We start from the raw sequence: 27,803 nt of genomic DNA, 5'->3' as shown, positions 1-27,803 counted from the left end.
ACTTCATGATACAGAGAAAACATTATTTGAACATTTTTCACTCATTTTAAGTTTTAAATACCAGTATCGTCAATTAGAGTACACCTGGTGGGACTGTACTTTACTTCACGATACAAAAAAAAAAAACATTTTTCTCACGTCGAAAACTATAAATACCGGTATCTATACATGAACTTCTACACTGATAAAGACTTATGAAAAAACCCTAAATTATTTTCTCTTCGCAAGTCACAGCCTTTCCAAAGGCAATCAATTATGCTTTGGGAAGGAATAAATTCCCATGCTCTTACTGAACTGATTTTCATTAATAATGGAGCTCTGAGGAACCTGATGAATCTTTTAAAAGTGTTAATTTCTTATTTTTATCCTTAATAACTTGTTTGTACAGTATTATTAGTAAAACCTATTTCATTATAGTAGACTTTGATTAAATAACCTATAAAGAATTAATTCTACGAGAAAATTGAAAGAAAAATAAAACACACATTTTATAAAATTACAGGGAAAAATCAGTGTATTCTGTTTGAATTCTGCTGAATTATAGAAGAAAACTAGTTCCGAGTGATTTCATAAGCTTTCATAGACATCTTCATGATTTGAGCTTCTTTAATGTTATTTTCCATAAAAAAATTAATACGTTACAAAGCAGATACAAGTTTACATTTGTTGGTTTCACTTCATTAATATAAGGCTATGAACAAGAAATATCTACAACCTGTCAACTTCGATAACATCCTTATTTTTTAACTCATACATCATTTAGATTTAATTAAATTAATGTAACTAATTTTTTGAGCATAACAGAATAACTTTTCCACGAATACCCAGTTTTTGTGCTTAGCTTAATTCAAATCAAGTAATTTATTGAAGCTACAAAACAAATTTGTCAGATAGCTGTATAAAAAAAATTAATGATGTATTAGCAGACTTGCCAATACACATTAACTAAGTACATATGCAAAAGTCAGTGTTACACATATCTGGATATAACTAGGAGCATGTATTTTTACCGAAAATAGCCGAGAGTTAAAACACTGTTGCATTGTTTATGTTTTTGTTATAGGCCGAGTTTCTTTCAGGTAAATGTTAACTGTTGGTTCACAAATCACAGCCATTAGTGTGGAAGCAATTGTGTCCTGAATGGCCCGGCCAAACAGGGCAATGGCTTCTCTTGCAGATGGTCACCAATCACAGGAAAGAAACTGCTGGTGTGGACATACCTTAATGTAGCCTAATGAGTGTTCAGATTTTTTCGCAAAGCTATTAAAACTTATATTATTTTCTGAATTAAGCAGTTTTCTAAATTGGCTAGTTTAACTCTGTGACTTTAACAGCAAAAGTAACTCAGAATAAATTATATATAAAAATAATTCATCACTATTGCCTACCTAATCTTCACAGCAAACCACTCGTGAGTCCTAGCTAACACAGGCCTGTTACTGCAGCGAACTGCACTTGACGTAGAACAGCATGTACGCACAGGACTTCATCACCTCCGGGAGGGAGCACCTACGCACCTCCGTGTCCGAGGTGAACCACCAACTGGAACAAGAAATGAGTGTGTGAAGCCCGAGCCCAACAATGAAGAAATGTACGGAGAAAGGTCTTTCACTCAGCCTTTCAGCATATTTTGGACCATGGCTAGGCGGGTTTATTTAACATCAATGTTATTTCAATAGAACTACAAAAGGAAAATTACAGTGTTTTATCGCAGAATCGTTGCACGTTTTAAACTAAAATCAAATTGGAAAAGTAGGGGTGCAACAACATTTATGCAGGAAAAAAAATTTGTTAGGTAAAGTTATTCATAAAAACAAAACCCATTAATGGAAAGTACGTTTATTTAAAAAGTGGAGTATTCAAGAGCACAACAAACAATTAAAATTAATAAGTCATGCAACAAAAATTTTTCAACTTTAATAAAAAAACAAAATCTGTGACCCGAATGCGAGCCTGAATGAACGCATAACTATCATTGTAGTACACACTTACCACAAAAGAGTGCCGGCCATCAAATGTAGTTAACTTCGATACTCGATAGAGCGCGCGCGTTGCATGAAATCGGCGAGATATCAATATTCGACGACGTGCACTCTGTACTGGAAGCAACATAACCAAATATGAATGATGCCAACTAGCGCTGGCTACATTTTCATAAGCGGTACGCCATGGCGATGCAGACTAACAGATAAAGGTTATAACATTTAAAAATGTCTTTAAAAGAAAATTTACACATCAGACAACTTCGTATTTCTGTTAAATGAATAAGTAAGTGGTAATGTCCAAATTAATATTAAATTATACTATACAAAGTGCTCGGAATCTAATAGTGGGACCAAAAACATCATGCAACGATTACGCGAGAGTTTTTTTATCCAAATTTTGACGCCCTACAATATAGGTGCGACGATTATGCGATAAAAGAGGGTAGTATACAGCATAATGGTCAAGCTGCTCTATAGAAAGAAAAGATACAGATCAACGAAAACCTACAGTAGGGGCAAACTCTGGCCGAACTAAAAAGCAGGCAGCACAGTCATGCAACCTGGCGGTCAAGGCAAACCGGAAAAAATCCAAACGTAAACAACTCAATTCGAGCCAAACTACAAAAAGCTAGATTAAAAGATTTTCACTGCATTTAGAAAAACATGTCTTAAAACTGGTAGGTATATAAATCTTAAATTGGTGTGCCATCAATACGTACCAGATTTTTACTAAAATTAATTAAATGTAAGGGATACAAACAACAGTGTATTAATTTGAAGCAAAATCAATATTACTATTATTAAGAGTGATAAAATTCATATTCAGGCAGGCAAAGTTGACATAGTGGATGGAACATTTGACAGTCAATTCTGTTATTTATGTTTGTTGAAATATGTATTAAATATATATACAGACCAAAGATACTTGAAACATCTTAGATGGGATGAAAAAAAATCTTGGAGGTGTGAGGAGGATCTGAACTGGAAAACTGCAAAAGCACCCGTGAAAAGAAAATAGGCATGCTATATGTTTTTGGACAGTTATGTGCCTGCCTTTACAGTTTTTTTTTTTTTGCTTTCAAGTACAAGCTGGTTTAATAACAAATCTGACAGCAACATAAATTTTATAAAATTTACAGTTATACTCGTACACTTTTTAAATTATTATTAACTGGTAAATAGGCACCGTAGTTACACATCAAGCTGTGTACTTGCAGAATGATTTTCTTGACAAGGACCTTTGTATGAACAATGAAACTGAAATGAATCATAGTGAAGCTAAAACACAGACCTTGTTCTGGTGCCGTGACTCAGCCTGTACGTTATGAAATGTCCACTGGTGGCACTGCCCGAGTGCACAACCACAGACACCAACTGGTACATGTGGTTCAATCTGTGTAAGGAAACACCATGTCATCAACATACCCAGGCATGCTAAACAATATTATGGTAGTTGAAAGTGTTGAAGCGTTTGGCCATACCTTCTTCAGGTCAACTCCATACGTAAGATACAAGCACATGCAGAAACTTTAATTTTCCATTTATTTTAATTTTAGTTAATATTATTTATTGAATTCAATAGCGGTGAAGCATCGAAACAAGCTTTGGAACTGGCCATTCTCTTAGAGAGATGCATAAACGAGCTAAAATATTATAAACAAAGCGAATACTAATAAAGATAAAACATACTCCAATATACCATTAACTTTGGAATATCACCTAGCAGTATCCCTCTCACATCACTTATTTTCTTTACACTAAACCCTAATTGTGGGCTCAATCTCTACACCCCAGCATAACTCAATTTTATCAGCACTGAATCAGTACCAAAGTGGTTCAGAGCCCCACTCTAATCTTGGAGGTCTCGTTGCCTTAAGCCTCTGTACAGTACATCATATCTACTGCCTTACCTGATATGATCTGGAGAGGGTAATACATCATCCTTTTCCAGCTTCGTACTGTTGTCAGAGGACTGCCAGGAAAAAGACAAGTCAATTGCATAAACACACTGATTTCACAAAGGATGTTATAAGCTAAAGCTAAATTACAATTTGAAATAAGTCCTTCAACAATGTATTTAATTATGCTATCAATCTATATAATTTATAGTTATAATTTTTATTTAAAAACCACTACCCATTAACTGTCACACATCAATTTTATTTAGAACAGAAAGACTTTAAGGTTATCTCAACAAAGGAACTAGTTTAGATATTAAGTTATCTGCTCAGCAATCAATTCCCTATACAACAAACATAATTTATATTTAAAAAATTATTATTATTATTATGGTAATTAGCAAAGCAGTTCCTCCAATTTCCATCTTTGTTCCTTATCAAATTTCACAAATTGATCATAAGCAATTATAAAGCTAAAACTTTTCTTTACTATTTACAAAGAAAAAAGTTGTAATTATGAAATTGTGTGTGTGTTTTTTTAAACACAACAGCAGTGTGGTTAAAACTATATCTTATAAATGCAAATTTTAAATACTGATTCCTAAATATTGAGTCAGGAAGAAAATTTATGTAACTATATCAGCACTGACAACTTTCTGGCGGCACACTGTTCAGTGATCACATTTATGCATACAATAAAACAAGCATAAATGCTATTAAATAGGGCTGTTCAGTTCTGGTTTTTATTGATCGGTTTGGTCCCGGTTTTGGTTCTTATAAATAAAACATATACAAGTTGACAATATAAACAATTTATTTTACATAGAGCATACACCACTAATATACAATTTAGGAGTGATAACAGCTACAAGGTGCATACATACTTACGTTTACTGCCTTGGCTGAAGAGGAGAAAATGTATGGATTCATGTTCAACATTTCGGGAAACTCCACATAGTCGAGTCTCTTGAATGCTTGCCCACTATCCTGCCATGTTGTGCGTGAGATATGCAAGCAGAGGCAGGATGGCAGCTGTTCGCACACAACCACACATCAATGTTAATTTGCTACTTCGTGAAGGTTGTGCACACTAACTCAACTGCCTCATCCTTACAAACACCAAGCAATATAAAATGAATAGGTCTGTGCGAATATACTGAAACATTCAGGACATTTATTTTCGGTTTCGAAAATAAAATATAACAAATATCAAATTTAAAAAAATTACAAGTTAAATAGCTAGTAAATAAGAAAGTGTCTAACTTAATAAATAATAATTTGGGTTATATGAAATTACTATATGTACTTGTTAGGAGTCATTAAATTTGTCATTTAAATTTGTTAATGTTAATCATCATATATATACGTGTGTACAGTAGAACCCCGATTATCCGCGACTCGATCATCCGATTCGCGGATTAACCGCAATTTATGTCCATCAAGTCCAATTTTTTAGTTACATAAAACCAATGATTCAAAATGTATGTAAATGTTAAAATACTTTGCAAAATGTATGTTGGTCAAAGTACTTTGACTCAGTTATGTTTATATACACAGAAAGTTTTAAAAAAAATACTAGTACATACATACCTATGTACATAATATTTTTGTGTTCCATGTTACGTGAATAGATTATACACTGGTGCTAAATTCCACGTCCGCATGACCGGACTGTACACTCCCGCGCGCAGCACGGTGTCGTGCCACAGAGTAGAGGTGGGTTGTTACAGCAATTTTCGGGTTCTGTTCCAACCTGATACTGATACAGTAATGTATCCAGTTACAAGTATCTGATACTTTTGTATCAGAGCAGTAGCGGTCCCAGGAAGCGACAAGGTATCAGCATTCTCGTTACAGGGTACACATCCTCCGTGCCGTCATCACCAGCGTAAAAAGGTATCGGTGTCTCTGATACATTATTTATCACGCCCGGTAATTCTCTACCTCTGTTACTCTCATGCCCGCCTGATACAGCCAGTATCATTCAGTTCAACATTCACTGCAGTTCGTCCTGGCCGTGTATTACCATGTACATTGTTGCGGCTGTCATGCTTTGTAGTTAGTATCTTTATAGTGAAATAAGGAATGGATAAGTGCAGGAAAAAGACTTCATTTGTGTGGAATTTTTTTACGGAAAATAATGAGTTTGCTAATTGTAATTTGTGTAAACAAAAACTGAGTTATAAATCATCGACTAATCTGAAGAAACATTTGAAACGTAAACATTGATATAGTATGCTTACTAATGTACGTATCTGTTTTTTTTTTTATTTTTTATTTTTGATATAATCGTAATCTTTTAATGTATGAAAACACTAGTTACTAATTGTTTTCGGAAAAAAAAGTCCATATGTTGATTACATCTGTTATTAGTGTCAACTGAGAATTTATTTGCATTTTCTTAGCTGTTAGGTGCACAAATATAAATATTATATCTTGTATTAATGTACTTTTTAATATTAAAATTTCATTAATTTTATTATTGAATGAGACTGTGCACGCACTGCGCACTGAGCGTACTTTGATGTGGGACAATAACCAAACGACTCGTAACAATTTCACATTGCGCCTCTCCTTCAACGCCTTCCCCTGCGCTTCCTCCCCTACATTATTTCCCTTCTTTATCCCTTATTCGTCGTACCTGCTCCCTCCCCTTTCACAAGCTCCGCCCAAGTGACCGTCATCTGCGATCGGGTTCTGCGCACAGTGGCCGTGGTGTTGTTCCAGGCGAATTCTGAACTGATACTACAGTACTTGATACTTTTCAAGTGTACTCGTTTGCCATTCCTGATACAGGCGCGTATCAGTGCCAAAGTATCAGTTTGAATCTTTTCGACCCACCTCTACCACAGAGATTACCCGGCGCATGGAGACAGTCTATTCCATTAGTGTACGTTGTTGAAGCGTGAAGGTGGTGATCATTTTATGTATTGTAACAGTGATCTGCATTCCGACGGATTATACCGTTGTGTTGTGCGGAAGTGTTGAGCGCAACATTTCATCATGTCATCAAATGAACAGAAAAGAAAGCGAGAGGTACTGTCCATCGACAGCAAAACAAAAATTATAGAAAGACTTTAGAGTGGAGAAACGATTGCAAACTTGCGACTGAGTTTAATGTCGGTAACACAACAGTGCGCGACATCATAAAAAATCGCGAAAAAATCCTTCAGTTTGCTTCACAGGCTGACACTTCAAGTGGATTAAATAAACACAAGATGATGAACGAATCCACATTTAGCAGCTTGGACACTTGTTTGTTTGAATGGTTTCAACAGAAAAGGTCAGAGGGTGTAGCATTAAGTGGCGTAATTTTATCACAGCAGACGTAATTTTTTTAAAAAAACTAGGCTTGACAGAAGAACCATTTTCCTGTTATATTACTTCTCCGTTATTTTTTGAGCACCGACTGTACGGAAGTGTGTGTGTTGCAACTAGTGCTTGGCACGCAAGATAAATTCAGCCTATCACTTGCTAACGCGGCGCAGTGATACAACGGTGTTTGTTTATTTCAAAACTCAGCTAAGTGAACGGATAATAGATATAACGACCTCTCACGGTTCCCGAGATTAGGGTCGTTATAGAGAGGTGGTCGTTATAAGATTTCCGACCCATCTGCAACACTAAGTCATAATAGGCCGTTTTTGCACTAATTCCACGTTCAGCAAACTAAAAATAAAAAATCTAACATTTTAAATTCATATAAATAAAGGGGGATAAAAACACCGTGAATTATACGAGACAGAGACACCGTTTCAAAACCATCAAATCAAGTCTCAATGCACTGGTATGAAAAATCTTATCTCGAAAAGAATTTTGAAGGCAGTCGTTCTGTAAAACAATAACTAGCCCGATGGTGTTACTGACAACAGAGCAATGAGCTAAGTGTGGCAGCATAGAAGTGGGTCGAAAAGTATTAACCTGATACTTTGTCACTGATACGCGCCTGTATCAGGAACGGCAAATGAGTACACTTGAAAAGTATCAAGTACTTTAGTATCAGTTCAGAATTCGCCTGGAACAACACAACGGCCAATGTGCGCAGAACCCGATCGCAGATGACGGTCACTTGGGCGGAGCTTGTGAAAGGGGAGGGAGCAGGAACGACGAATAAGGGATAAAGAAGGGAAATAATGTATGGGAGGAAGCGCAGGGGAAGGCGTTGAAGGAGAGGCGCAAAGCGAAATTGTTACGAGTCGTTTGGTTATTGTCCCACATCAAAGTACGCTCAGTGCGCAGTGCGTGCACAGTCTCGTTCAATAATAAAACTAATGAAATTTTAATATTAAAAAGTACATTAATACAACGTATAATATTTATATTTGTGCACCTAACAGCTATGAAAATGCAAATAAATTCTCAGTTGACACTAATAACAGATGTAATCAACATATGGACTTTTTTTTCCGAAAACAATTATTAACTAGTATTTTCATACATTAAAAGATTACAATTATATCAAAAATTAAAAATAAAAAAAACAGATACGTACATATTAGTGAGCATACTATATCAATGTTTATGTTTCAAATGTTTCTTCAGATTAGTCGATGATGATTTATAACTCAGTTTTTGTTTACACAAATTACAATTAGCAAACTCATTATTTTCCGTAAAAAAATTCTACACAAATGAAGTCTTTTTCTTGCACTTATCCATTCCTTATTTCACTATAAAGATACTAACTACAAAGCATGACAGCCGCAACAATGTACATGGTAATACACGGCCAGGACGAACTGCAGTGGTTGGTGAACTGATTGATACTGGCTGTATCAGGCGGGCATGAGAGTAACAGAGGTAGAGAATTACCGGGCGTGATAAATAATGTATCAGAGACACCGATACCTTTTTATGCTGGTGATGACGGCACGGAGGATGTGTACCCTGTAACGAGAATGCTGATACCTTGTCGCTTCCTGACACCGCTACTGCTCTGATACAAAAGTATCAGAGACTTGTAACTAGGTACATTACTGTATCAGTATCAGGTTGGAACAGAACCAGAAAATGGCTGTAACAACCCACCTCTATGGCAGCGTCGCTTACGGGCGATGAAAAGAATGCGTGACCTTGGCAGCTATCAGCTGTCTTGGGCCCTCGGACTGGCGGACGGCTAGTCACACACCTCGGTGCAACAACGACTCGCGTGCCCATGTCTCCGCACACGAAAGACTTAGAAACCACTGCTGCCCAGCACTAAGCAGTCCGCTTCTATGTCAACAACGCACACGCACACAAAGCATGTGTATATATATGTAATCTCCGAATGTCCACAGATAGCTGTCTGTGGGCTAATGACCTTTGAGGCAAGCATGACTCGGCTAACCGCGATTTTCGATTATCCGACTCACTCGTCCCCTTCATTAACACGGATAATCGGGGTTCTACTGTATTATATATATATATATATATTTATTTGCACAAGTACTAAACTAATTTTTTCACACTGAGATATACAGCATTCATGCTAACAAGATTAAATTGAGAAAAATAAAATTTTAAAAAAATTGAAGAGAAATCAAATAGCATTAAAAAGTATAAAAAATAATATATATTACCTACAGTTTTAAGTTAAAAAAGAAAATGTATCTTAATTTTCAAACAATACTGCACTAAAAACATACAAAAAATTATTTTTTTTTTTAAAAAAAGGCTTGTCTGAAAATGTGAGTATATAAAAACAATAACTATGCTTAGTTTCTAAACCGGTTTTTAACTTCAACTAGAAATAAATTAGAGTTGTTCCGATACTATATTTTCCGATACCAATACCCCGATACTATTCCAATACCAGTGTTTTTTTTTTGTTTTTTTTACATGCCATTATTATTGTGCAGTAATATAAAAAAAATAAAAAAAAAATAAAAATTTAAAAAAATTATTTTATTTTTACTACACTATTAAAAATAACAAAGTAATAATTGAAATATGTTTGCACAGTATTAGAAAGATGGCAAGCTAAAGTAAATCTGATGCCCATTTTATACACACATTCACTTTACTTTGCAGGCTAACGGGGAGGGGAAAGCCCCCACCGCAGCGTGCTACCTCAGCGCTCCAGGCAAATCACAAAAAAATCCCCCGAACCGCAGGGAATACCAAACTAGAGTGTGTCCCTTCAGTTAGGGACGAAAGCAGAGCTAGGATGAAGTGAGCAAAAACATAAGCGACACCCAAAATATTCATTTCAATAGCCCTTTATTTGCAAAAACAATTAATCATAACAAGGTAATACAATGGGAGAGAGGACACGGCCTCAAACCCCGCAAGGAGAACAAACCCGCATACAAAGTAGACAAAAGAACAAGCATATATATCCCCTATATAAGCAACCACACGGTCCCACAGCCCAAATGGCCATTTACAAACAAGTCGCATCAACATTAACTGGAGGTTAATCCTCAATAAATTATAAGTTACTCTAGTGAGAATAGACAGTATGTGCAGTCATCGGCAATACCAGGAATAGATCAATGTACAAACCACTCAAACAGGCTCAAGGTCACTAAAACCTTCTAGAATGGCCTAGCTTAATAGTAAGACGAGTCCCAAGGCCTCGCACCGGAGGTAACATTCTTAAATTTATTACCACGAATTCAACATACAATGACGAGTAGATCACCACCAAGTACCGTCACATAGGCACCCGTAAAATTAAGGGTGGCACGCAAAAACAAACAAAAAAATATGCAACATAACTCACGCAACAAACTCGCGTGCAAACGCAGAGTCAAACGACACTCAAAATGAAGTATCAGGTCAGGCAAAAGGGGCCCTGTAAAGAACGGCGTAACTCAAGAACGAACACCGCACAAACACGCGTGAGGACCTAGAGAAACACCCGTGTCTACTAATGCATATCAAAATAGAGAACGACCAGCCTGCGCGACGAGAATACCACAAAACAAAAACTACGCCTCGCGCCTCGACTGGCCGTCATCAGCAGGCCCGGCAGAACGTCATAAGGGAATCTAAAACGGCAATCACAGTAAAAATAATAAGGGCGGTACATAAGTCAAACGCGGCAAGCCACGGACACAAAAAAAGAAAATGAACAAGGCGCAGATATAAACTGGCATGGTTGGCACAAAGCAAAAACAAACGCACAGTTACCCGAAGCAAAATTTAGAAGTGACAAGCCGAAAGAAAAATTTAACCAAGATTAAGAGGAAAGAAGCTACATGGCTAACACGGCCTAAAGGAACTGTCACCGCGCTCCAACAATCCAATGCCAACCATACCTGCAAGCGAGACCCGTGCCCTGCCGAGCCCGGAGACGACTGGCCGACCCGCCACAGAAACTTCAAACGAAGCACAAAAGCGGAAAGGGAGGGCAAAAGGGGAAGGAGGGGAGGAACAAGGAAACCAATGGAGGAGGGAAAGGGAGGGGGAAGGAAAGCCAACAATGCGCGGACAGTAGAAGCTGACCGCTGCAACTTAAGATAGTGCAAATTTTGTTTCAAAAACACTAATTGGTTTACATGTTCAGGAAGCAATAGACTGCGGTGATCTGTAACAATAAGTCCAGCTTGCGAAAAGACTTGTTCAGATAAGATTGAACCAGCTGGTACAGTAAGCCAGAATTTGGCCAATCTCTTGAGATTCTTGTATGGTGAAGAACCCCAGAAACTAGCCGGGGATGTATCATAGCTGACAGGAGACTTGCTAAGATAGTCATTCAGTTCACTCTCAACACTGGTTTCACCAACTGCAAATCTTTTGTTTTTGGCCTTCTGACTTATCAATCTTTTGGTTACCTAGAAAATAAAGCAATGGACATTAAAAATCGACTCTTATACAAGAAATTTTTAATAAACTTCCTGAACCATTAAAATTTATGTTACTAACCTGCAAAAGAGAGCGTTTATGATTTTCTGTTACTTTTTCACATTCATTGTTGTTATCATCATCATCATCATCATAGCTTTGACTATTCTTGGAACTAGCAGTAGGTTCAATGAGAGAAATTTCTTCAGAAATCAGTTCTCTGCACTTTCTCATAGTGTTGTCAATGTCATCATCATCATCATCATCGAAGAAACTGGATTTGTACCTAGGATCCAGCACTGTTGCCAAAATATTAGCCTTGGAGTGAAAAAGTGGAAACCATCTTACCAACTCTGAATGTAGGTTATTCAATAAACCTGTCACATTCTGTTTTTACAGTTCTTCTTGCAAGTCAAGTAAAACTGATTTCAGGCCATTAATCAAAGGCCAAATATCAGCTACAGATGTGTCTCGTTTACTGATCTCATTTGTGAATTGAGCAAAATGAGATAGAATTGTTAGGACATTGCCAGCCAAGACCCAGTCTGATGGTTGCAAGTTTGCAACTTGTTGGAATTTATTTGCTACAACTGAGAAACAATAAAAAAGTTATCTTACAAAAAGGTACATTTAGGGCTTGTTTAAGCATTTTGTAAATATGGAAAAATGGGATAGAATAAAATGAAATTACACTAACCTGCAACTGCATCTTTCTGCTCAACAAGGCGCTGTAGCATAAGAAATGCTGAATCCCATCTAGTGGGTTCATCTTGTAATAAGTATTTTTTTTTACCCAATGATAAATACGCTGAATTCAAAGCCTTCATTCCAGATGTTGAATGCTTAAAAAGCCCAACAAGTTGTCTTGCCATTTTGAGAAGCTTTCATACATTTGGATGGTTCAAAACTGCTTGACTGACAACCTAAAACAAAAATAAATGGTAAATAGGCCTACATAAAATGAAGAAAATTACTAGTAGAATAGCCTAATCATGAAACTGATCCATTAAGTTTCAAAAATTAAGTTCAGCAGATTGATAGGATATCTCTACAATAAATTTAGTAACATACCTAATAGTTAACTTACCATCTGGATTGAATGATCTGAACAACCCACATGCACAACATTGAGTTGCAGCATTGTCAGTGACTACTGCTTTCACCTTAGTTGAGATATTCCACCGTGCAAAAGCAGTTTTCATGTTCTCAAATATCAATTAATTCGGCACTGTGTGTAGCACCTTCAAATGGCATCACTTCCAAGAAAATAATGATACTTTACAGACGTCATAACAAAACATTGATGAAATGATTGCATACTTTTATGAATAAAATTGAATCATTTTTATTGAATTATCACTATTTTGTATGGATACAAAGAAGGAGTGAAATGAAATCTACAATTTAATTGATAAATTTACTTTTATTTGCACTCATTAATTCAAATATGTTTATTACTTTAACGAAGAGATTATTTAACTATAACTTTTATACATGTTTGCTATTTAACTTCTTCCATTCTGTGTTATTCTGTTAAGGATAGGACAATGATAGGAAAAGTAGGAAACGAATGGGAGTGTTTCAAGGATGATGTGAAGGAAAATAGCTTACCCAACACCAAGATGCAGTCAAAAATAATATATTTGCGCCACGGACTCTGCAGCAATGCTAGGAGAAACGGGTTAGCAAAGAGCAATGAAAATGTTACATTGAAATGCATGAAAACAGAATTACGCCACGGACTCGGTCGCAATTCTAGGAGGTTCAGTTTAGCAAAGAGCAATATAAAATGAGCGTAACGGGACAATGTGCATAACGGGACACTTTTTTGTGCGTGCAGCCGGCGTTCATAGATTTATTAGACATCACGTCAAAAATTTTCTACTTGGAATGTGATATTTTGGACATATCTTGTTCATCAACACTTTAAAACCCTCACTTTCCACAAATATATACATATGGTAGTTTGCTCAAGCAAAGCATTTCTGCAATTGCTCTGCTTATATCTTTCGCCCGTTTGTCATTTTTCTCATACTTGCAATTTTTATTGTAAGTATCTATTAAGGTAAGTTGTTTACTACTGCTACTTTGTTCAGGAATACTCTGACTGGTAGATGCAAACGAAACACTTTCGTGTTTTTTTTACTCCAAGTTTTCAGCTTTCAGTTTCAAGACATTTTGATGTGCATCACAAACACAATGTTTCAAATGCTTGGTAAGATTTGATGTCGTGAAACTACTTTTATCCTTACCACCCCGAGACACGATTTTACCACAGTGGTTGCATTTCGCTTTACTTATGTCTGTCAAGTCTTTAGAGAAGTATTTCCACACACTAGACATTTTTTTTTTACCAGTTAATAATAACTCAATAGCTGCTAAATAAAATAAAAACGCAAGACACGTGATTGCAATCCTAAAAACCGTACTAGTCGAAAACACTAAACACTCGTGAAACCATAGCATAATAACGTAAACAAAACAGTATATGATCGCACCACACGTTTTTGTTGGCATGCAAAAATGTTCACGGAATAGTTCTTTGCTTAGTCACGAGATGTCGCAGTACTGTAACCGGAACAATAACTATAACGATCGTATCACGTGTTTTTGTCATAAACTTCTCCGTGCAGATGCGAGGGGAAGCCTTCTTTTCACAGACGAGAAAGCCAAATGCCCAATCGTGCATCTTCGGGTTTTTTTTTTGTTCATTGTAAATAAATATGGCGGTGTTGATAAAAGGATACTAATGGTCAATTAGGTTAGGTTAGCTACATTGTGGATGGTTGATTTGGTTAGGATAGCTACATTAAAGATACGGAAAAAAAGCATGAACTTCGAGGAACTTCGGGTTTTGGCTCTCTCGTCAGTGAAAAGAAGGCTTCCCGTTTGTTATTACTGCTGTGTTGTGCAGCACGATAGCTAGACAGGCAGGCTATAAAGATAAGATAACGATAACATGAGGTATTCATTACCGGCAATGGTCTATTAAGTAAGCAAACATAGCTCTCGTTTTATTTCTTATCGGACCAACTGGTTTAAAAATATTGCTGATAATGTATTGATAATGCTTAAAAGGCCGTTTGTATTTTTGTAACCCGATACTAATGTATCTGCCCGATACAAGTACATTAAAAAAAAAGTTAAGTATTGGATACTACGTATCGGTATCGGAACAACTCTAAAATAAATATTACGATTGTAACTTCTTTACTTTTCCTTTCTAGATCACAATTTTCTTTCTCTAATTACTTGCAAATATTTAATGCAAAAAAATGTTCAAAACCCACCATTTAAATTTAAAAAATTTTCAGAATGTAAGATGCTTTACAGTGGACATACTGTAAACATATCTGCATATTACATAACTTGTAAAGTTTCCAATGAATTTTGTTGGCATGATACTTTTAATTTTGTCCTACTACATGAGTAAACGAATGCTAAAAAAAATCCAGAAACACACTGGGACCCCAGGGAATTTGGGAAGCATCCCCCCCCCCTCCGCCCCTCTAAAACACTGCTTCTTCGTATCAACAGCCTGGACAACTACAGCAAAACCCCTTATTTGCACTTTTCATGGGGACAAAGTACAAAAGTGTAAAAAGCGGGAAAGTGTAAATAAAGGAAAAAGTAAGAAATACGTTAAAGTACTTAAAGATAATTAAAATACAGTCGTATCCTGCAGCGTTCATAACAAATACGGGCTACATTACACATACGCATTGCACCACAGTAAAAAAATTTAAAAAAAGGGCCGCAAATTGGAAATTTACCGTCAATAGCGCGCCGTGCGCGGAGAAAGGTCATCGTACTCAATCAGCTGTTGTTATGGCGCGGCGTAGCCGCCGGCTGGCTCTCTCTGTTCTCTGAGCTGCGCATGCGCAGTACAACTCTCTCAACGCTCCGCCCAGACTCGTGACCTTCCATCAGCAGCAGCCAATAGATGCGAGCTTAGCAGAAAAAAATATAAGCTCCACCTCCCGTGTACCAGTTTTGTCCAGTTCTAATACCAGTTTATTGGTATACGCACCAGTTTTCTCGCTGCCGTGACATGTTCAAGTTTACGTTCATCTTGATGTCTTGATACCAATAATTAATTATTTACGATCCTCAGAAATAAATGGTTAGTTTAAAAAATATGTGTCAACTGTACAATACTTCCGAAATTATAAAATACGTAAAAAACAGTTACCAAGACACCGCTCATTTTATCTTGTGAAGTTTATGTCTCGTACCAGTATTTCGGTTAAGTTGTGACATAAATATAGCATCAGAAAGTTTATACATTTGTATGTTTACATTTTACCCTAGTACATTTTAGATTGTCTCCTGCTATAATTACTCAGACTTTTACATGCTTAGGCTTAAATTATTATATGTTTAGAAATAAAAGCAACTTTTCATGTTATAAAATATGTATATTTTGCGATTTAAAATGTTCACTGCCGACAATAAAAGTTACGTATTTCACAATGTTTTTAGGCCTACTATGGTTGTTACGTGACGTAAATAGCGGGATGGATTCGATTTTTGAGACGTAATTCGCGTGAAAGTATTGTATTGGATTAAATGGGAACCAAACGGGAGCTGAAGAATATAGTGAAAATAACGGGAAAACGTAAATAACGTTAACGTAAATAAGGGGTCTTGCTGTATTTGGATGTATGTGTTTCCCCTGCCCATTCGTTCTGTTAGTGCTCCATCCTCATTCAACTACCCTTCATATTCTCTAATGACCTCGATGTCGATGAGACGTTAAGCATTCCAAAGACAACGCACTTGGTGGTGACCAGTGGAAAACAGCGAGCAGATTGCCTTTGCTCTTGTCTCAAAGAGCTAGCATGTGCACAGTGGCCCAGCTGCATGCTACGGCACGCACCTTGCCCAGCCTGAGGGTCTTGAAGGCAACGGCTGTGGCAGTAGGTACGTCGCACCCTTCGCAGGCCACGCCCATCACCATCTCCGTGGACACGAACTTGGCGAGCAGGTGAGGCAACGTCTGGCTCTGCAAGGATGACTGTTCCAGCAGGTTCAGGGATAAGCTGTCAAACTTGTCATACCGGAGAGACGTCTGCAACACAGATGCACTGCAGTTGAGAAGTTATGATAATACCTAGGCTAGGTCGAATAATGGCTAATTTATCCATGTTTTCTTAAAATTACAATCAAACCAAGAGTAATACTGCTGTCTCCAACATTCTTTCAATAAAATAGCAATAAAAATATAACCATAACTATAAAGTTATATATATATATATATGTATACACACACACACAGATAACAATTGCTACAGTAAACCCAAAACACACTTTACCATAATATATTTGCAAAAAGAAATACCTACAGTCATAGTAACTAAAATTTTGAAGTAAATGCAGGTTAATAACCCAGATTGGTTACTCAAAATTCAAACTTACTTTCACGTGTTCAATTCATCATCACACTTTTTTTTTTGAATTGTCATAGTTGCCACCTGCCACTAGATGCATCCATTGTTTATCCTTGGACGTTCTTTCTGCAAATAGAGCTCCATCATCAACATAATTTAAACATTATGAAATACTGCAATATCTACCGTACAACAAATGAAATATTTATAAATCAGCAGACAACACAACTTTTTGGCCATAGATAGTACTACCCAAAAGGGCTTGGATGTGTGTAATCATTTCGTGTAACCAAAATATGTGATGCAAAAACCATAAAATGTCATACCAGTGAAGATGAAAAACAACTGAGCTAGCAACAAATGTGCAGCAGAAAATACCACCAAATAGAAAATGCTAAGTGTGATCACCATCATCATGGACACAGATCACATACACATTTAACACAAAGTCAGGCGGCGAGCTCATGAGAGCTTATGCAGTCAGCACCAAGGAACAGGTTGTAGTTCCCTCACTCAGTATATTTTAAGACCAACTAGCACAACATTGGATAGAGACGAAGGAAAATACTACTCTATTTTATTACTTGGCTATGTAAGCCTGTCTTAGTGTACGTATATATAACCAAATTATTAATATTAATAAATATTATAAACCTGTAACTCATCCAGTTTTGTGTTGTTTTAACCATAACTCTTACTACTTACTTATTTTTTTTAACAAGTATCAGACACACCATGGTGTCAGTTTATGTTCAGCAGCAACAAAAAACCCGTTTAGTGCTTGTGTGTAACTCACCTTGTGGCCGCAATGCACACACTGCAGCTGGTTGGTCAGAAGCCCTTGGAAAGGTGACACCGCCAACTTCGATGGTTCGTGACACATCCGTCGCCGAAGCTGTGGGGAAACGGCAACCGCCTCCTCTTCACTGGCTTCCAAGATGTTCACCAGAGACAGTTTCTATCAGTCATAAAAGTTTCAGCATTTATAACTCAGTATTTAATATCAGTAGGTGCTACACAATAGTTGCCTATTCTGTGCACAACACTCCAGCTAATTTAAACATTTTTTAAATATATTGTTGTTAAGTGTAACTCAATCTCACATGACATGTTGCTACATTATTTTTATAGCATTACTTAACATTAAGGGCTATTTCTGCATATTGTAAAATGGTACTTCTCTTACAATCACTGTTCTGTCACAAATATCTTCAACAAAAATATGTAAAATAATGGGTGTCTAACGTTGCACAGGTGTTTGTTATTATTATCTTTATTAAATATCTCTTGAAAATATTTTTGACAGAACAACAAATACAAGAGAGGGATTGTGTTAAATCTACAGAAATAATTAATAGTAACTAGCTGCAGTACCCGGCATTGCCCGGGCTGAACACAGGGTGAAGGGGACCTTTTTCTAAATCAGATGTGGTTAGTAATTGTCTTCTTAATTTGAATGTCAAGTGTGCAAAATAATTTATATGACTTTCAGATTCCGACAGACGTTCTGCCAGTGTGTAGTTATTTACATATATATATCTAAAAATTGGTGGTCTGTATGAAATCTAGACTCTGTAAAGCACTATAAAAAAAAGCTGAAAATTAAGAAATTACTAATATTGAAAAGATTCCATTATCTAGCTAATGCTCGGCATGCATTGCAATGCCTCATTCAGTTTTGTTTTATAATATGTTTAAAGTAATTACACATATACAAATCATTTATCCATCTCTCTCTCTCTCTCTCTCTCTCTCTATGTGTGTGTGTGTGTGTGTGTGTGTGTGTGTATCTATGTATCTCTCTATATATTTATCTCCAGTGTTGTTAAAAGTACTCGGAAAAAGTAATTTGGCTCAATTAAAATTACTGTGGTGACAATGTAACTAATTACAAGTAAAAATTACTTTACATAGAAGTAATCAGTAAAATTACAATTACAATTACTTTCTGCTACCATTTTAAAACTGACTTACGATTCAATTTTTTTTACACACTGTTACATTAATATACATACATATATGTTTTGTTAAAAAATGATTTCATGTAATGATTAAATTTATTATTTGAGGACAAGCTTCCTTGAATAACATCAAAAGACTTCATACAAGTATAGCTACCTGTAATAAAAGTAACACTCTTTAAATTTTGGAATTGACCTTACAAAACAAAATACAATCGTGGAAATACAGTAGCTAATGTCAGTAAATGTTGTAAAAAACAGTGTTAATACATATCATTTATAAAATTCATTATCTAGTTTGCTTACCGTGATGTGTTTCCTTAAATTTTAAGCAGTGCTCCATGCTGATCTGAGTATTTTATTTCCCAAACATAACTTAAACTTCACAGACATATTCTCTTTCCTCTGCTTCCCAGATAATACAAAATATTTATCAAGGTAACTAAAAGGAAAAATTCTATCTTCATTATTTACGACTTCTTCAGCATTTCAATTTGTCGCAGTATCACTTCGGTTACCTATACCATCCATGATTGCGATGCGTTTGCGAGGAAGAGCCTATGATGTACATTCTGTATTGCACAGACTCGAACAAGCCCGAATATCTACCTTCGGCCAACTTTGTCAGTTTTTTTGTTTATTACTTTACAAAATTGTGGATGGTTGGTTGTGTTAGGTTAGTATAGCTACATTAAAAATACTGTCAAATCATTTTAATGCCGACGTTGGCCGAAGGTAGATATTCGGGCTTGTTCGGGTCTGTGCAATAAAGAATGTACATCGTAGGCTTCCCGTTTGCGAGTAGTGAACACAAAACAAGCAAACTAAGTGAAGACAAGAAGGCAAAGATATCTAGAACCTGACAAAGCCACTTCTGTGCTTTGTAATTTTTGATCATAGATGTTGTGCATACAATCGTAGCACTACAAGCGTAAAATTATAAACTTTACTAATACAAAAATGTGTGTTCTTCTTGTTATTAATTTAAGGAATTTGTTATACGTTCCGAGAATAAAAGTAACGGCAAGTAAATAAAAAGTATCGATTACCTTAATGTATCGATTACATTTAATGTTATGTATTCCGATTACAAGTACGAATTACATTTTTTAAATGTAACTCGTTACAAGTATAAATTACTTGAAAAGTAATCGTTACAAGTAATCCGATTACTTGTAATTCGTTACTTAACAACACTGTTTATCTCTTTATATCTACATATATACATATATACCTCCCACTATCTCTCTCTTCTATATATAAATCTCTATATAGCTATATACATCTATATATCTCTTTATCTAACCCATTTCATTCTCTATACCTCGCTCTCTCTCTCGCTCTCTCTCTCTCTCTCTCTCTCTCTCTCTCTCTCTCTCTCTCGTGTCATGCGTGCGCACTTATACAACAAAAACAGACGAAGTGCCGCTATATAATTAATATGAAATAAACACATTTTTTGAAACGATTTGTGCTCCACCATTTTCAAAATACTTATACTGTCTCAGAAACCTTCACAGGCATGCGCATAACAACTCACCAAAATTTCATCGCAATCGGATGAATGGTATAGGAACGCATACGGCACAAACAAACAAAAATTAAAGACATGACAAACGCATCAAACGATGGTGCGTTTAAAATTCAAGGCAACTCTATCCATTGACGAAGTTAAGAACAAAACAGTTATTAGCGCCTTTATTTTGCAAACCGCTGCGAGCTCCACTAAGCGGGCTGGTCTCACCAAGGAGAAAAATATGAATTTGCCAGACCTTACTATGTATATGATCGTGTGGCAGACATAGAGAAATGACACTCACTCACTATTTGTATGTCTATGACCTATGATTTTTTTGTTATAAAATGAAATTATCACTTTTTCACTCCCTTAGGGATGGAATTTCATATTAATATGTGGTCTATGTGTTAATTCAGGTTATGAGCTCGCTGTAGGCCAAATTTCATCAAGATCCGTTTAGCCGTTCTGGTTGAGTAACAAACATCCATCCATCCAAACTTTCACATTTATAATATAAGTGGGATGACAAGAAAATGAAGTAAAGAACTTGGCGTGAGACTGAGCTTTAAGTGTCTTTCATTCAAGAAAAAGTGTTACTATCTGAAACCACAATTAATAAATTTCATTGGTCAAGAAGCAGTTTCATAGCAGTTTTCTCAATTAACAAAAAGAAAAAAAGGTTTCTGTACATTTAGAAAATAAATGGTTATCTTAAATACACTCAAATAGTTCAAGAAATTTAATCGAGTGTGAAATGTCTTTCAATTAACATTTTCCACATGCACTGAATTCAATCTTTGAAGTGCATTCACTTGTTTTCTCAAATTCATTGGATTGAATAAAATTAGTCATATTTAATTGCGTGAAAGGGCTTTACAAGACTGGATCACCAAAATTAGGTGGACTTAATATATTATTTACTACAGACTGTTTCCATGCTTGTGGCCCATGAAAAATAAACTTGATAAAAACTAAAATTTTTCTTTATTTTGTTCTTTACGTGAGTGTGGCTCTCTCAGTTAAGTCTGGGTGTTCTTATCGGAATCCTGGGCACCCTAGAGAAGCCCCCGTGTGGTTGGAACCACATCAGCAGCCGCTCTACTGGTAGGATGGCAGAACCAAGAAGTTTGTTCTCCAAGTCTCTTTTGGCCTTTCAACACTCGGGGTGCCCTTGAGAGTTTTCCTTGCCGGAAACAGAATGGCGGATGGCCATTTTACTCGAGGCTCCCAGGTCACTCAGGTCATGCCCTCGAAGCTCCTTCTCTCAAGGAAGAGTTGCGGTACTGGTTGTTTCTGTGTTGTTCGTAATGTTCAGTGTATTGTGATTTTTAGGAAAATGAATAACTTATGCATCACGCTACAAATGATATGATGATCGCATATTTATATCTCATGATATTTTGAATAAAGTACTTTTGTTAACACATGTTTATTTAATTACTTATGGGTTATGTGGAGTATATTCGTGATCTTACGTTAAAACACATACAACATAATTTTATTGATATCTCATCATTTGTGGCAGGATATTAGGTACTGCCTAAGCAGTTTCACCTTCAGACAAATCTTACTTTGCAATTGTATTTTTCAATGATGTCTCCTTTTGTGCCATATAAAAAACTCCAAGTCATTCTCTTTACCTATATGACTGTTACCAACTCTTTTTGACCATTGTTCATTTGCTCCTAACTCTTACAACTCCTAGGGAACAAAATAGATGGCAAGCAGAACAAACCTAAGAAGTAGCAAGATCCCTATGCCCCCTCTCTTACATCACCAGACTATCCGGCACGATAACAGATACATTACAATACACAGTTTGCACCATTATCATTTATTACTTAACAACTATACTAGTCTGAAAAACAAAATAAATATGTTTACTTAGTCAAAACTTTAATATTTTAATGTGTTTCAAATTAATACACGTTATTTATATCCCTTACATTTAACTATTGTAAGTGTTATGAATTATTAACAGCTCACGAATTTATGATTAAAATACTTATCATTTTTAAGACATTAAGATAGTAGCCTATGTAAAATTGCTGATAGCTACTGTTTAGCAACCAAGGTTTTATCAAATTCCATGTTTTTTTACAGGTTTTTTAAGACACCTTTTGAATTCCCTGAGCTCTTCCTGTTACCCGGATTTTTCCCATCTGCAGGAACCCTGGATGGGTAGAGGCGAAAAGATTCCATGGATTCATTTGGTAGTATGTGCATTTGGAAGCATATGTATATCTTCTTCAATTTAATTATTGCTCTACTACAGTTCTCGTAACAACCCTGAGCCTGTATATACAGGAAGAAGCAGTGTTGATGCTATCACATTTAACCCGGTAAAAATGATTAAAAGCATCTGACCTTGGTATTGGCCAATAACAACACTCAGTTGGCTTGATTACGCACATAACAGTCCAGTTTAGCTGGAGCAAAAATAACCCACAAAAATAATTGCGACTACACTATGAGGTCCTGGAACAGCAATATCCACTCCCGCCTATGTCAAAGCGAAGCTTCAATACTGCCAGCTATCTACGAACAAGCTATCGAAGCATATCCACCTTGGCCTGAATATACATACTTCCTCTACCCAGCAACAGCAACCATGATAGGCCCCGCAAATTCCTAGGGTAATACTTTATATCATCCTGGCAGAAATTTCTACTGTTTAAAAAAAACATGCCTCTAGTCAATCCAAGTACATGGACAAACAATGGCAACCTTACCGAAATGATGTATTATCTGTTTGAAGATAAGTCACGCAGAAAAGAACACTTCCTCTATAGTGTTGCAGCAGTCTGTGCTCAGCCAGTGTTTACACATCTTGGGTAGCTGCAGTTGGCTGTTAGTACTTCGAGCGGACAGCGATTGTGGGTGTATGGTGGAAAACACAGAATACTTCTGTTGGGCCGGTCAACTGTACAGCCAGCTGGAATAGACTTCATCAGGTAGCTGAGTATTATTTGTTTGTTTAAGAAGCTTCAGCATTTACTGAAGGATAAGTAGTTGTTGGGTAATCTTGGCAAGATCAATAATTCCAGTGGCAACTTGATGACAGCAGAGGCATGAATGGGTAATGTAAGAGAGGCAAAAATTCTTAATAACATGAAGGCTTCATAGTTTTCAGTATGAGTAGATAAAATTCTGTTGTAGCAATACAGTCTCTATTTACTGAGTATTTCCTATTGAGAGTAAACAAATTTACCATCAGATATGGTCTGATGAGCTAAGAATCATTATGTGATAGGCTTTGACTCATGTATTGATAGGAATCAATGTTACAAACCCTTCTGCATTACTTTTATACCTCTATTTCTAATGTGGCAATTCGTACATAATTGAAGTTTTTACTGAGCCTTTAATTGACATACTTAACAAAAATGTTTTGGAAGTTATGAAATAATTTAAATGCATTAACACTATGATTATTTTTTTTGTTTCTGTGTATGTTACACACCAAAATAGCAATTTTTAGTAACAATAATGATTGCATCACTCTTCTAGATCTATGCTTCAGAGCCAAGATCACATGCAATAAAAACTAAATCAAAACTACAGGAGACCAACGAAGGCACATGACACTGCGAGCGATGAGAAGAGAGATGCAGTACCTTGCTGGAAAGCTGCTGTGTCTCTTCCTCCAACGTTGTGAGGAAATTATGGAACAACTCATGTGCATCCTGCTGGCCGGGTGACAAGGCCCAGCCGCGCGACTCCAAGGAACTAATTATTCTGCTGGGAACTAGCACATCTTCATCCGATGCCATCCTGCCACTCAGCACTGCGGAAATATACCTTACAAAATAACGTCTGCTCGAACAATAAAGCACATTTTGTTAAAATATTACGATCTGATATACAACGTGCTAAAAAAAAGTTTAAACGATTTAGAACCCTCAATTATCATAATAGTCTAGAAAAATGTTATAGACACTGATTTCAAAATACCATTTCGGGTTATTTTGAACATCATGTATGGGCAAACTCATAGCTTGTCATAAAGTATAGGTACAGGTAATCGCAAGCACAAATACTGCAAGGCCCTTTACAAAACAAAATGGACCGAAGACAACAGTAAAATATGTACACCTCAAAATTTAAACAGGAAAAAGCATTAATTAAGAAGAAGCAAGATAAACTGTGCCATCCCATGTCCGTACCGAAAATTGCACAAATATACTCAACAATCCAATACCCTATTAGGTAAAGATGAAGGCTGAGCGGCCTTTTCACAAGTTTGCAAAAACGCCATGGCACTTGAAGGGCAGCTTACAAAGAAGTAAACTGAAATAATACTCACCAAGTAAAACATGTGATAGAGATGATGTAAGGGTGCTGGAATCTTGAAGCTGCTGTTGCTCCGACAGCCAGCTGACAAACGGCAAGCAGGGAGCAAGTGCTTGAAGCAGGGTATTGAGAAAGCACGTATGGCCAAGGTTAGCCAACCCCAGCACAGCCCCTGATTTAAACAATCACGAAACTTGAGTGCCACAAGTCTAACACATTTGCAGCTGGGTGATGGAATTACTATATGTTAACTGACTTGTAACTCGTGCACCAATTTAAAGTTGGAGGCACATGTATCTGATACCGTACATTTTCACTTCAGGACCAATGGTTCATTGGCTTCCAACTGCCAGAATTCCTACTCTGTACCAAATCAGCAGAAAAGGAGATCTTTCCAAGTGCAGGTTTTCAGGTATGTAATCCCATTATCTTCCCTGATTACATTTCCTCGTTTGTCCACACCCCCTTCGTCCACTGCCAGGCTGACCCTAAGAAATTAGTTCACCATCTGATTAAGACTGCCAGTTTCACTGGCAGCCTCTTCTTACTTCTACTGAACATGTAGAATTTAAAATTATTACAGTACTTTATTGTAGTGATGTGGGTTTAGTCAGACAAGAGACACAATTTGTGATGTAAACATCAGTCATTCAGCCAACCAACTAAACTGAACCACAAATCTACTACAATTGGTCACGAAATCTGCCAAGTCAGCACTGCAAGCCACAGACTCTAATGTAGGTTACTCCTAGAACCATCTCTAAAGCATAGTTTATGCATCCCTGATGAAAACAGTCTTCAACAGATCCTTGATTCTTACCCGTTAAGTATAACAATCCTGACTTGCCCATTATTTTTGTACCAATAACATAAAAAAAATCACGACAAACCTTTTCTCTTCTTGGGGGTGTACACATCTGGACCCCAAACAATAAAAATCCCAATTGACACTGCAACCACTGCGCATGCCAAGGTCACAAGATTTTCTTGCAACATCATCTGCAAAAACATGACCATAACACTGTGTTACTCGGCTACCAAGTCACAGAACATTTCAGAACATGATTCAGTGACACATTAAAAAAAAAGGACCATAAAATTTTTGTTCACTTTTTTTAAATCCATTTTCAAGCTGGATACTTATGGACTTATTTAAATAATAAACATGCTTAGTAATGACTTTTTTTAATAAATCATTTTTAATTCTACCTACTTTACCTTATATATTTTTAATACTTTATTGGTGGGCCATAGCCATATTTATTTACAGTCAATGAACTGAGGGAAGGTTGGAAACCACTGGCTTGTCAGGTTTTTTTTATATACTGGTTTTGAGTCTACAAACGGTGATTAAATGTTAGTAGGCCAAGTATAAATTGATAAAGCAAATCTAACTCAGTGTGAACACAATGCCACCCAAAGGTGAACACAAGTGACTCTACAGAGAGACAGGAAAAGACTAGCAAACAAGCAGCACTTACACCAGCCCTTGAACTCAGAAAGAAATGGAGGGGCTGAATAGACATGTAAGTAATAAAAGTAAATCATGCCATTTTACAATCAAGCAAATGATAATACAGCCATTTTTTTTATTTTTATTTTTTTTTAAAGTTCTAAAATGCTTTTATTCTTCATTTTCAAATTCATTTTTGAATCATTCACTAAGAAGGCTTTATGAAACTTAAAGTAGTTCACCAGTAGTTTGCTGATTTAACTAGTAGTTAGGTTAATGCATTTAAAATACTATCAAATAGTGTTTGATTAGATTAGATTTAGATTAGCTACAGTAAAAAATAATGTACATTTGTGTGACCAGTTGGTTAGGTTAGGTTAGCTGAATTTAAATACTTTAAAATCAAATGAACAGTTGGTTACGTTAACAACATTAAAAATGCTCCAAATAATACAAGCAATTGGTTATGTCAAGTAACCAACATCAGTGCTTGACAGGAACCTGAAGGAGATGCAAAGAGCTGCTAGGAGGGTGAAAGAGTGGAGAATTCTTAATGATGAAACGAGAGAGTATATTATTATCCCGAAAGAGCTGAGGAAGGAAATGGGGTGGGAGAGCCTAAAGGGCAGAAGGCTGATGGAAAGGTTAGTTAGGGTGTATCAAGAGGGCTGGGTAGGAGGATGGGGTAGAGCTGAGGCAACTAGTTGCAAGGGGGAAGCCTAAAAGTAGGAGGGAAAAATAGGAAAGTTTTAAAGAGGAGAATTGAAAGAGAAAAAAAAAAACTTCATGGTAGTGAACAATACGGAAATGGAATATCTTGGATGAGGAGTGTTAAGTCAATTCAGAAGAATGAGAAGAAAGTAGGATGAATACTTGCCACCAAGCTTGTGCCCAACTGCAGCAGTATTCAATTTCAAATCAGCCAAATTTTTAATACAGGTAAACAGATTATTTATTTTTTATAATTTTAAACCCAGCTAACCTAACCATCAGTTCACACAATTTTTAAATTCACCAATTTTAAACGTTGCTAACAAAATCCAACCAGCCATTTCACAACATTACAAATGGTAAACTACTGGAAAACTGCCTGAAGTATCCCAAAGTCCTCAAAGAATGTTTAAAAAAAAACATTAGGGGAAATAAAACTTGTAATATCTATTTTTTTTTATCTGCTTCTCTTCAAAATTACACATTTAAAAAACTTAACTGCATATTTGAGGGGCAAATAGTTACTCAAACAAAAAATTTGTGCTTATTCTATTGAAAATTACCTTCCAACCAGTATTTACGTCTTTATAATAGTGTATGATATCTAAGAATACAGATTACACTTAATTCACATAAGTTTTTCACTCTTTCCATAGTAAGTGCAATTAATGCCTAAGGGAATAGTTTAAATTTTAATTATTTTTAACACCAATACTAGTTGAATAAACCTAATAAAATTCAACTTTTAATTTAACCATGCCGCCACAACAAAACAAAGGTTACTTTCCGTTTGTTGTAATATCTTATATGGCAAAACTATAAC

General features: G+C 36.2%; 1 protein-coding gene across 2 annotated transcripts; it reads right to left on the bottom strand.

The window, feature by feature from the left end:
- Positions 1-588: 588 nt before the first annotated feature.
- On the bottom strand, positions 589-27,780 carry LOC134534788 (ubiquitin carboxyl-terminal hydrolase 30 homolog). Of its 2 annotated transcripts, XM_063373376.1 has the most exons (10): positions 27,544-27,780; positions 25,707-25,815; positions 24,830-24,988; positions 24,141-24,310; positions 17,840-18,001; positions 16,533-16,724; positions 4,772-4,915; positions 3,896-3,957; positions 3,277-3,378; positions 589-1,542 (listed from the first exon to the last, which is right to left on the bottom strand). In XM_063373376.1, the coding sequence occupies exons 2-10, from the start codon at positions 25,813-25,815 to the stop codon at positions 1,437-1,439; spliced, it is 1,206 nt and encodes a 401-aa protein (XP_063229446.1). In that variant the 5' UTR covers positions 27,544-27,780; the 3' UTR covers positions 589-1,436. The 2 variants fall into 2 exon arrangements, with proteins under 2 accessions (XP_063229446.1, XP_063229454.1); XM_063373384.1 differs by lacking the exon at positions 24,830-24,988 and having other exon boundaries at positions 27,544-27,752.
- Positions 27,781-27,803: the final 23 nt, after the last annotated feature.

The sequence above is a fragment of the Bacillus rossius genome, chromosome 1, assembly GCF_032445375.1.
Source record: "Bacillus rossius redtenbacheri isolate Brsri chromosome 1, Brsri_v3, whole genome shotgun sequence".
Taxonomy (NCBI): Eukaryota; Metazoa; Arthropoda; class Insecta; order Phasmatodea; family Bacillidae; genus Bacillus; species Bacillus rossius.
Note: the sequence above shows the minus strand (reverse complement) of the source record. Positions and strands in the feature narration are given on the sequence as shown.